Raw genomic sequence first — 12,651 nt, 5'->3', positions numbered from 1 at the left:
GATGTCTACATTATAGCATATGTCTTACTCATAAACACATATATATCATAGGCCTATATATATATAACTTCATAACTAATATATGTAACGTTTTATAATCTTGTATATACATATTCAAAGTATTATATAAATTAGTTTTATTGCTCTTAATCTGTAAAATATAAAATAACTATAAAATTTTTAAACCATTAAATAAATTAATTAAATTTTCCCATAAGTTTTAAATACTATCAAAGCAAATTTAAAGAAGTTAAATTAATTATCTTAGTATTTTCTCATAGTTTAGATCATTAATTAGCTTAAAAATTTAATTACTTAAGTTATAACACTGATTTAATTAGACAGAAAATTGTTAAAGTCTTTTAGATTTCGAGAATCCCTAGAGTTATTAACTTTAGGAAAATTATGTAAAGTATTAATTTAACATGATTATGATTTAATGATTATATTTAGATATTAACAATCAAAATAAAATCTTATAGAATAATTAATCCTGATGAAATTACTTAATTAATTATTAATTATTCAAGAAGAATAAATTGATTTTCAAACAAATTAGGCATCCTACACTAATTTTAATTAATAAAATTTCTAAACAAACGAATTAACAGATTTTAAATTTGAAAAAAAACCGATTATCCAATAAACACATATTTCAATATTAGCTGTCCAATCAGCATTTGACAAGATAAGACGTAATAAATCTTTTTTTATTTTCTCTTTTTTTTACATAATTTAAATCGTTTCTTTTAACGCTTAACGTAAAATGTAATAAATCTAATGTAACGTAAAAAAAATTAAAAAAACGCATCATTTTACGAATATTTTAAGTGTTTAAGTCATTAATTAATACGAATTTTTCTTTTCTTCCTCCTTATCTCTTTTATGTCCGTCATTTTCAAACCTAATTTACTAATATCGGAACAGGTAAAAGTTTTATTAATGGAGTCATTAATGTCATTGGTTTCTTTTTATATTATTATCTTTTATCCCCTTCGAGCATCTGGTTCAGATCTGAGCTTTAAAAAAAATAAAATAAAAATAAAATTTAAAAGAAGAAAGTTGGAACCAATTGATTGATGTATCTAATCTTCTCTCGCCTTCTTTTCAGATATACATAATTTTATTTTATTATTTTTTATTGGTAAAAAATGTTCTCTGTTTAAATAATAATAATTTTAAAATAATTGTTTTGTAGCAATGATTTTTCTACTTGAAAAATGTAATTTTTCTTAAAAGTTGAATCAAATTTATATTTTTGATAGAAACCAATTTCTTTGGTACACATAAGATATGTTTATATTACTCTATCTCTCTACCTTATCACGAAATATAAGTAATTTTAATGAAATATGGTACGTATATATACATATATATACACTTTACAATACCCTATCATTTAAGTATCACACTTGCTATTGTATTAATTCTGTAACTTACCGCTTAAAGGCGTTATAAAAGCCATCACGTCGGCCATTTTTCATCCTCGACATTATCGAGATCGGAAATATAGATAAAACTTCTACTATAGGTCTCAACATCCGAGAATTTATGATTCACCTGAGGCTACTCTGTCAAAATTCTGGGTTTTTTTTATTTACTTATTTTTGATTTTTTTTAAAATAAATGTCTTGTCATTTTAGAAATTATAATTAATTATATACATATATTAAAAATTATAATTAAGTTTAAAAATTATTTTTTTAAATAAAGTAACGGTGTTTAAAAATTAAACTGGTTGTTGTTACGTTTTCGTGTTTTGATCGAGTGATGTCAACATGTATTTTGATAAAGGACCCTTTGGCTATATTTAATTAGAATCTGGTTAATTTGATGTTTGTAGATAACGGATGAGAAAATGCCTATCGTTCTTTTCACATGCATAAGTTAAAATAATCGTTTTTAAATGTAGATATAAGTGTAATGATCATTATAACAAGAAAAAATTAAATTATAAAAAAATATACTTTTAATACATTAAACAGAAGTAATATTTAATATGCGAAACACCTTCAAACTGGAAAATAAACTCGTCTGCTGTAATTAACACATAGGCCATGTAGCCTACTATCTTCTCATTCGAGTAAGACTATAGTATATTTAAACGTAAAATATAATAATAAAAAATTTATTTTATGTTTTAAATTCTAAATTATTTTATAATTAGTAGTATATTAATACATACGTATGTAATCGAATCTTTAAATAATTTCGATAATAAATATTATTACAGTATTTTGTTTTTTTTTTTTTTTTTATTAAGGAAAATATATCGTTAGTATATGGCGCCATCTGTTGATGGAATTGACTAAAGATAATGCGACAAAAACTTTTAATTAAATTAATTTAATTAATCTAAATAAAAATTGCACGTTTTAATGGGTTAAATAAATAATAATGAATTAGCTATTTGATGAAGAAATTAATCATTTTCTTTTCTGAATAACTTTATAATTAAACTTTCTCAATCTATAATTTTAACATTAAAGATTGAAGAAAAAAACGGGGAAAAATTGTTTTATAAATCATTTAAAATGAAAGAAGCATAAAAAAAATTCATTTTGACTTATAAATGGCAGAATGATATTAAATTTAGTTTAGTTTTTATCTGAAAACAATTTTTTATAACATTGTTTTTTATCACTAGAAAGATATTTTAATGTATTAGAATTTTATTTTATTTTTTTAAGTGTATTTTTTGCAAAAAGAATTTATTTAATTTGTCTCAGTTAGGAAACAAAACAATTAATAATGAATTCGGTAGGATGAAGAAGAAGATTAAAATATTTATCGCATCCAGAATAAATATTTAATACAGAAATATGATAAGAGAGGGCATTACGTTTAATCAGAAGATGTATACATTAATTATACAAATGATACGGTATTTATATAATAATTCTAATCTGTGTGGATGACTTTTCCATAATTTCCATCACGTAGTTTCCTTCTGCTCTTATCAATAACGAGCGCGATGGTTGATAGGTTGACGAGTAGAGCTTCCTGAATCGACAAAAGGTTCTGATTCCTGAATGACTTCCAGAGTCATCAGCAATAGATGACTCTCAATTTGACGTCAGATCACGCAAAGTATCATTTTGCACCAGATAAATTCTGGTTATTTTTCCCTACTATGATTAAAGAAAATTTCTAGATATAAAAATTTCTTGATAGATGGTATCGATAATAGAATTTTTTCCATATTTATATACTTAAAATATTTTATTGTATATAGAAAGGAGTGTTCTTTAGATTAATTATTATACAAATTAAAAAGTTTTTAAAAATTTAATTAGTTACGTAATAATAGTAATTAAAATTTTAAATTATGACGCAACAATTAAAAAGTTTCTTTTCTAGAACGTGACTAATGATCTAGAAATATTAATTGTTGCAAGTGACGTCATAATAAAACTTCACAGAGAGGCGCTGTGACGTAACAATTAAGTTATGAACGATTGCCATTTCGATCGCGATAACGCTAACAAAAATTCTACTGGAGTTTAGATAAAATTAAACCTTTTTTCTAACAATTTAGCGATTAAATTAATATAATTTTTATTTAAAATATTAATATATAGTCTATATTTTTTTATTTAAGTGAATATTATTATTATTATTTGTGGCGATACCGAATCGATTCGCATTAACCGAAATATTACATTACTCGAGTTAATAGCGGTTAAAAATTGATCGATATTTCGGAAGATCATTTGGAGATAATGACGCATAAGATACCAGAATGGACTGATCGATGATCTCGGTCAAGTAGAAGCACCGTTAGCACCTTCACCAATAGTTTATATGCAGCCGAATCTACACACCAAACTCATATAATTCGATTTGTAACCTTCCTGTAGATAAATGTATCAATTAGTGAATGGTTTCCTAAGGTTAAATGAATTCTAATCAAGTAGTCATAGTAAATATTTCTATCAATGTCTCACTGACTGATAACGATTACTATGAGGTGACACTTGGACATCTTTAATTAGACGAAAGCGGGACTGAAAACCGTCCTCAATCCCTGTTAATTGTCTATCGTAAATCTTAATGCTACCAGTTCGCATTAAAGGGGATTAGTAAGAACAAAGATATAGAGATGTAACCTGTGACGAAAAATATCTTCAAGGTGCCGAGTATGGATTACGTACTAACAACGTAAACTTTTGTATACGTTGCAAATGAGTAATGTAACAGTTCTAATTAATGCATTTAAACGATACTTTTGTATCTGCTGTTCAAAAATTGTATCTTCTGTAATTATATTTGCTTTATTAATTTTAAAAGATTTTAATATTTTTAAAAATCTTATGAATTTTAATTTAGGAAGTCGGAAAATTTTACTGTAGATTATCAAGCAGATACATTAATTTCATTTATGCATATTGAATTATTTATGAAGAACCGAAAATTTTTCCAAGTTGTAAAGTGTTTCAAAGAACGAAAGCACTTTACATAATTTTAAAAGGAAAATTTTATTATGAATGATGCTATATCAATTTACTTGACATTCTGTTTACATATCCGGTATGTTTAGACATAAAGGAAATTAAACTGATGAAACAAGGGAGAAAGATGAAATATTTCAATAACAAATATGTTTGCCTTGATTTTATAGTTTTAACTTTATTAATGATATTTTCATATTTTATTGGTTTCACTTTTTTAGCGTTGTCATCTCTTTTGTGATAACTTTAAACTCTGCTTTTGTCAATTTAATGTGGCTGAAGTTGATGATACAGTCATGAATTTTTTAATGATTCAATCTTCTTGAATTGAACAGATTGCGTATTCTATAATTCTAATAATATCGCTGTTTATTATTTTATTTAAATACAAACAATTTTTTAAAATAAATTCGATTATTTTTTGATGAAGTAAATTTTAAAAAATACATTGTTTATATCGTTTTTTGTAAGTCATATTAATGAATGCATCTCATTGCTTTGCGAGTCGCGTCGAAATGGATGCAAAAAAATTCTTGAATTATTATTAAATTTTTTTAATGCAATAATACAATACAGTATACGAATTAGCAAGTTAATGAACTATTTTAGAAATTCAATGATTGTTATTCTCTAGACTATGTTTACAAATTAACAACTTACGTCTGTAATGAAAAGTATCTAGTCTATTCGCATGAATATGGTATTACCCTTAACAATTTTGCTCTTAACAGTCTACTTATAGCCAGTCTATCTCTACATTTACGTTAAGGAGCAAAAATATTTTCAAATTTATATTTTAAATAGGCATAATTAGGTTAAACACACGATTACAATTAAGAAATTTGCGATACGAAGCGATCGCGCGCGCGAAACGAATGCAGCAAGCTTCATTTAAAAATATGAAAATGTAAATGAACCATTTCCTGGTCGGATGTAAACATTTTAACCTTATTTTCGACCCCGATCAACTTTAAAATGCTATAACATTAACGTAATGATGTTTATGTTGAATAGAATCTTTGTTGTGCAATATTATCATTGATACAAGATAAATGGAATTAGTTAAAGAGTTTTAATCCTCTTAGTATTCACTACGTTACTAGTAATGCGTTAACTTACATCAAAGCGCTTAAATGAATTTGCATATAGCGCTAATAGATTGCTTACATTGGCGTAAAATAATATCCAGCCATTTAGTAACATGTTTTTGGCAATCAATCAAATGATGCGTGTAAGATTTTAAAACAGTAAAAATCGCCCTTAATTGAAATGCAAATTTTAACGAAGAATTTTAATTAGGATGTGTGAATTATCGGATTAATATTTAAATGAAATAAATTACCTCCGCATATGCTAAACAAATATTCTAGAGTATTATGATATAGAAAAATATTCTAGAATATTTAAGTTAGGGAGAAAAAATATGTTTTGGAATTATGCGATATAAAATGTTCAATTGTGATAAATTATGGTACGAAAAAATATATATTATAGAGTAATATGATATGAAAACAACTGTCTTTTAGAATATTGTCGTATGAAAAATGCATTCAGGAATTTTTATAATATGAAAAAATAGGTTCTAGAGTTTTAGGTTNAAAAACTATATCGAATTTTCTTCGTTCGAAATTAGCTTTATTTAATTTCATTATATATTTTTAATGCACAAATAATTAATTTTTCTTCTACATAGTTAGCGTTCAGTGCAATCAACAAGACATGATATTAACAGTTAATTTTGCCGTACCATTTAATGGACGAGTTTATGCTAAAGGAAATCCTGCACAGTGTTACATGTTAGGTACTGGTCAGCAATCATTACAGTTTGCTGTTTCAATGGGAAGCCGTTGTGGAACTAAACTTGAGGTAAATGTGTTTTAAATAAGGAATTATAACAATATAAATCATAAATTAATGTTTGAATGTAAGTAATTTGTTATCGTTATAATTTATAGGGTCCTGATCTTTATGTAAATGAAGTAGTAATTCAACAACATCCGGTTATAATGACAGATAACGATAAAACAATTCGAGTTATGTGTTCTTTTGAACCCAGAGAGAGGACATATACTTTAGGAAATCCATTACAGTCTGATCATCCAGCCATGGAAGTAGCGTAAGTGCTTACAAAAATAAACGAATATCAGTTATTCACAAATTTTAAAAAATTATTGTAATGTTTTTCTTTAGGACTTTGTTTCAGCATCCAATTAAATCAGTAGTCACCAATACTGTTCCTCCTCCGAATGTTGTCATGAGAGTTTTGGATCATCAAGGTCAAGATGCTCGAAGAGTTGGACTAGGAGACGAATTAACTCTTCGAATAGAATTGAGGGAAATTAACAGTAATAAAAAATTAATAAAATGTTTATATTAAAAGTAATTATTAGTCCTCAATTCACGTTAATTTTTCTTTCTGTTTCAGGTGCTTTCGCTCTGCATGCTAAAAATTTATATGCAAGAAGTACTAAAGGCGAAAGCCTTTTTCTCATCGATGGCAGAGGGTATAATTATATTGTTATATAAATATTTTAAAATATTTATAAAATTTTAAACAAAATTTACCATTAGATGTCCAAATGATCCCAGTATTTTTCCAACTCTTCAAGTGGATCAAAGAGATGGAAAATCTCTTTATGCTAACTTTAAAGCTTTTCGCTTTCCGTCAACTGGGATGGTCAACTTCGAAGTACAGATAAAGTTTTGTCAAGATCGATGCGAACCAGTAAGTTATATAACGTTGTAAAGATTTGTTTTGAAATGTAAATGAAATTAATAATTAAAATATTTACAGGTTATTTGTAGAAATGGAGCAAGATCTCATGGAAGACGAAAAAGATCTTTACATGATAATTCTAATCAAGAAATTCTTTCCCTAACAACACAGTTTCCGTTTCAAAAGAATCAAACTTTCAAAAATAATTACATGTTAAATTCTTCTTTATCGAGTAATACATCTGCTATCTTCGAGAGAAAATCACGACTTAAATACCAGAATGTAACTGCTCCAAAATTTTCAAGTTCAACCGCAGATTTTCAGAAACGAAATTTTATGAGGACTTCAAATTTTACCAGAGAGCAAAATATTTGGGAAAATTATTCAAAAATCGTTAACAATTCTACAAGCAAACCATTTTTTCAATCCCATTCTCCAAGGGAGTTAACACCTTCCGAAATGTCTAATTTAAATCGTCATTATTCTAGAGATCAAGATTATACGCATTCCTATGATAACAGACAATTTGACAGACCATCCGAAGGATTTGGTCCTCACTATCGTGAATATCATCAAAATTTTCGTCAAGATTTTCGGCCAAATTCACCTCCTCCTCTTTATCCACCATATTACAATAATCGCGGTACAGAACATCAATACAATCAATTTCAATTCCATTACACAGATCAACAATTTGATGATCATAGAATGCGTCCCGCTTCTCATCCAAGACATTATCATTCTTCACATCAATTACATTCTTCTCCAAATTTTCAAATTCGTGATCGTCCTAGCAACGACAAATCGTTTTCTGAATTGCAAAGTTCTTCGATACGTGTAATTTCCAAAGATCGAGAATACGAGAGGCCTTTAAACAATCATAATGGACCTATATCAGTTCATTCGTCTACACCTTACTCGCAGCAGCAGCATGTATTTAATCCTCAAATTCCTAAAGAACGTTACGACTTTCCTCCCAACGTCCATAATGTACCCAATTCTCCAATGTCTCATAATTATCCTAGCCCATGGCCCGGATTTCGTGTTTCAAATCCAGATCAAGCTCCTAATTTGCATTACAGGAATCCTTACAATAACAATCAGAATTCGAATACTCGAATTTGGACTTCTAATAACGCTCAACCTTCAAGAGAAGAGACAAAGAAAAATTCTTCTTATACACTACATCATCCCTCTTCTATTCGTAAAGAAAATCGCAATTTCTCTAGATCTCCACCTGTTCATACCCGTCTACCTTCACCTATACATCCACCAATTCTGAGAAACTCTAATGTGAAAAACTCTTCTCGTCCATCTCTCATTTTACAACCACCTCCAAATAATTCTCAAACTATAAATATGGATAGGAAAAATCCAATAAACGCTCCTCCCTATTTAAATTATCCGTCAAACAGTAATATGAATGCAGGAAACAGATTCCCTCCTAGAAACCACCACTGGAAACCAGAAGAGAACAAATCTAGACCAACGTATAAATCGAGGCCACCACAAAATAATCACAGAATTCCACCTAAAGATGAGAAACATACCAATCTTCCTGACGAACTTCCATTATCTTTTGCTATCATGGTTGGAGAAGATCAACCAATGGCTGATAAATCTGCTTGGACTTTAGAAAGAAAAACTAGACCCCCGCCAACAGGTAACTAAATGTAATTTTTATAATTAACTTTATGTTTTCAATTACTAAACATTAGTTTTATCTTAGTTTTACCAGAAATATCAGAAGATACGGTATGCACTTCAAAAACAACTGTAGTAGTCACGGTGACTGCAGTTACTGTCTTGTATATAGGAGCGGCAATAGCGGCTATATTTTTCTATCGTTGGAGACGAAAACAAAAGAGAAAAAAGAGAAGATATATCGATCCTCAACCACGTTCTCAACCGAATAATTCTGATGTAACGTATGCCAGTCCTGAAGTCACTTTCAGAAGTATTTATGGGGCATTCCCAAATGAAAGCTAAAGTTATCTGTGATGATAAATTACTTGATGATACTTGAGAAGTTGGAGGTAGGTTTTTAGTATGAGACTAAGAACACAAAATTCGTATATAAAATAATTTTATGTACGAGTTTTATAATACTAAATGAGAATTTTAAAAATATTCACGTGTAATTGTGTATACCTTGCGTATAATTTTGCATATTTTGCATATTATATTTTCAAATTATCAAGAACATTTTGCAGGATATACTCTTATACGAATGAAGTTAATTTCAAGATATTTAAAATATAAATTTATAACTAAAATACTGATAAAAAGAAAAATTGGAAATTACATTCAAAATTCAATTATTTCTCAAGTATTAATCAAGAATAAAGAAAAATTCGCGTTGTAAAATATCTATACGAATATTTGTTTTACTATTTTTATTATTTTATTTTTTAATTTAAAAAAAATGACGTTTGTAATGTTTTTGGGAATAAAATTATTACGAAATTTTTAAAAAAATGTTTCAATTAAAATTATTGTATTTTTTAAAAAAATAATTAAATAAATTTATTTACGGAACTTAAAAAATACATTTAATCGTGTAAATGTTTTAAATGTAAACTTCTCTAGTTAATAAACTTGTGAATATTTGAAGTAACCAATAACGATAGACTATTTTATGTAATTGACCAATGACGATGGACGAGCATCTATAACTTATACTGTTTATATGTAATAGTACATTCATTTATTAATATAATAACGTAATTTAATTATTTTAAAAAATTCTCCTTTTAAGGGTACAGATATTAATATAACTGATTACAGTAAAAATATAGTAAAAAGGATTTTAAAATACTGTATACAATGGAAGTTAACAAATAATGATTTCTAGGAGTCCATTTTGTATAGAAAGGTTATAAATTTTAAAAGGTCGCGAATGATTGAGAAAGTTATTTGGCTTAAAATAAAATAAATAAAACTATAAAAGCCCTATTGTTGTTCTTTGTCACTTAAGACAAAAATCTCTTAAAGGAAAAACAAAAAATGTCAGTAGTACCGTTACCATGACGACAATGACTGTCCAATGGAGAGAACATAAGTAATCCTTAAAAGGATCAAAGGATTTAAAACTTTTTGGATAAACCGAAACGATTGAATTGATAAAAAAAATAATAAAAAAATATTTGTTAAGTTTAGCTGTCATGCAACATATATTTGCTTTTGATGTTTTCATTAGTACTAAAATAATAATAAATGTTGTAAGATATTAAATCTATGATTTCTTGTGGTATAAATTAGTTCATAATTTCTCATTATGTTTGCGAATTAGCCTAATTCTCAGACTAGATCCATTCAATTACACTATTATGAACTATTGATACTAGATGATGAGAAACATTGAATCGATTCATTTGATACTCTAATAAATCTTAGACTAATTTACAAATTATGTGAACTAAACGATAATTTCTGTAATGTTATGTTAATTTGTTCGAGTTTTATCAATTATTATATAACCTTATTTGAAATTAGTCTGTAAATTTATAAAGATGTCTACATTATAGCATATGTCTTACTCATAAACACATATATATCATAGGCCTATATATATATAACTTCATAACTAATATATGTAACGTTTTATAATCTTGTATATACATATTCAAAGTATTATATAAATTAGTTTTATTGCTCTTAATCTGTAAAATATAAAATAACTATAAAATTTTTAAACCATTAAATAAATTAATTAAATTTTCCCATAAGTTTTAAATACTATCAAAGCAAATTTAAAGAAGTTAAATTAATTATCTTAGTATTTTCTCATAGTTTAGATCATTAATTAGCTTAAAAATTTAATTACTTAAGTTATAACACTGATTTAATTAGACAGAAAATTGTTAAAGTCTTTTAGATTTCGAGAATCCCTAGAGTTATTAACTTTAGGAAAATTATGTAAAGTATTAATTTAACATGATTATGATTTAATGATTATATTTAGATATTAACAATCAAAATAAAATCTTATAGAATAATTAATCCTGATGAAATTACTTAATTAATTATTAATTATTCAAGAAGAATAAATTGATTTTCAAACAAATTAGGCATCCTACACTAATTTTAATTAATAAAATTTCTAAACAAACGAATTAACAGATTTTAAATTTGAAAAAAAACCGATTATCCAATAAACACATATTTCAATATTAGCTGTCCAATCAGCATTTGACAAGATAAGACGTAATAAATCTTTTTTTATTTTCTCTTTTTTTTACATAATTTAAATCGTTTCTTTTAACGCTTAACGTAAAATGTAATAAATCTAATGTAACGTAAAAAAAATTAAAAAAACGCATCATTTTACGAATATTTTAAGTGTTTAAGTCATTAATTAATACGAATTTTTCTTTTCTTCCTCCTTATCTCTTTTATGTCCGTCATTTTCAAACCTAATTTACTAATATCGGAACAGGTAAAAGTTTTATTAATGGAGTCATTAATGTCATTGGTTTCTTTTTATATTATTATCTTTTATCCCCTTCGAGCATCTGGTTCAGATCTGAGCTTTAAAAAAAATAAAATAAAAATAAAATTTAAAAGAAGAAAGTTGGAACCAATTGATTGATGTATCTAATCTTCTCTCGCCTTCTTTTCAGATATACATAATTTTATTTTATTATTTTTTATTGGTAAAAAATGTTCTCTGTTTAAATAATAATAATTTTAAAATAATTGTTTTGTAGCAATGATTTTTCTACTTGAAAAATGTAATTTTTCTTAAAAGTTGAATCAAATTTATATTTTTGATAGAAACCAATTTCTTTGGTACACATAAGATATGTTTATATTACTCTATCTCTCTACCTTATCACGAAATATAAGTAATTTTAATGAAATATGGTACGTATATATACATATATATACACTTTACAATACCCTATCATTTAAGTATCACACTTGCTATTGTATTAATTCTGTAACTTACCGCTTAAAGGCGTTATAAAAGCCATCACGTCGGCCATTTTTCATCCTCGACATTATCGAGATCGGAAATATAGATAAAACTTCTACTATAGGTCTCAACATCCGAGAATTTATGATTCACCTGAGGCTACTCTGTCAAAATTCTGGGTTTTTTTTATTTACTTATTTTTGATTTTTTTTAAAATAAATGTCTTGTCATTTTAGAAATTATAATTAATTATATACATATATTAAAAATTATAATTAAGTTTAAAAATTATTTTTTTAAATAAAGTAACGGTGTTTAAAAATTAAACTGGTTGTTGTTACGTTTTCGTGTTTTGATCGAGTGATGTCAACATGTATTTTGATAAAGGACCCTTTGGCTATATTTAATTAGAATCTGGTTAATTTGATGTTTGTAGATAACGGATGAGAAAATGCCTATCGTTCTTTTCACATGCATAAGTTAAAATAATCGTTTTTAAATGTAGATATAAGTGTAATGATCATTATAACAAGAAAAAATTAAATTATAAAAAAATATACTTTTAA

The 12,651-nt window shown here is 26.4% G+C and overlaps 1 protein-coding gene across 1 annotated transcript; it reads left to right on the top strand.

Annotated features, from left to right (window-relative positions):
- The first annotated feature begins 4,184 nt into the window (after positions 1 to 4,184).
- Positions 4,185 to 9,221, top strand: LOC111619990. Its single transcript, XM_023361833.1, has 8 exons — positions 4,185 to 4,188; positions 6,145 to 6,317; positions 6,407 to 6,567; positions 6,642 to 6,796; positions 6,877 to 6,955; positions 7,023 to 7,176; positions 7,246 to 8,830; positions 8,897 to 9,221. Exons 1-8 carry the CDS (start codon positions 4,185 to 4,187, stop codon positions 9,154 to 9,156), a joined length of 2,571 nt encoding a protein of 856 aa, XP_023217601.1. The 3' UTR covers positions 9,157 to 9,221.
- Positions 9,222 to 12,651: the final 3,430 nt, after the last annotated feature.

This window comes from Centruroides sculpturatus, unplaced genomic scaffold (genome assembly GCF_000671375.1).
Source record: "Centruroides sculpturatus isolate CEXI.00-Female unplaced genomic scaffold, Cexi_2.0 scaffold248, whole genome shotgun sequence".
Classification (NCBI taxonomy): Eukaryota; Metazoa; Arthropoda; class Arachnida; order Scorpiones; family Buthidae; genus Centruroides; species Centruroides sculpturatus.
Note: the sequence above shows the minus strand (reverse complement) of the source record. Positions and strands in the feature narration are given on the sequence as shown.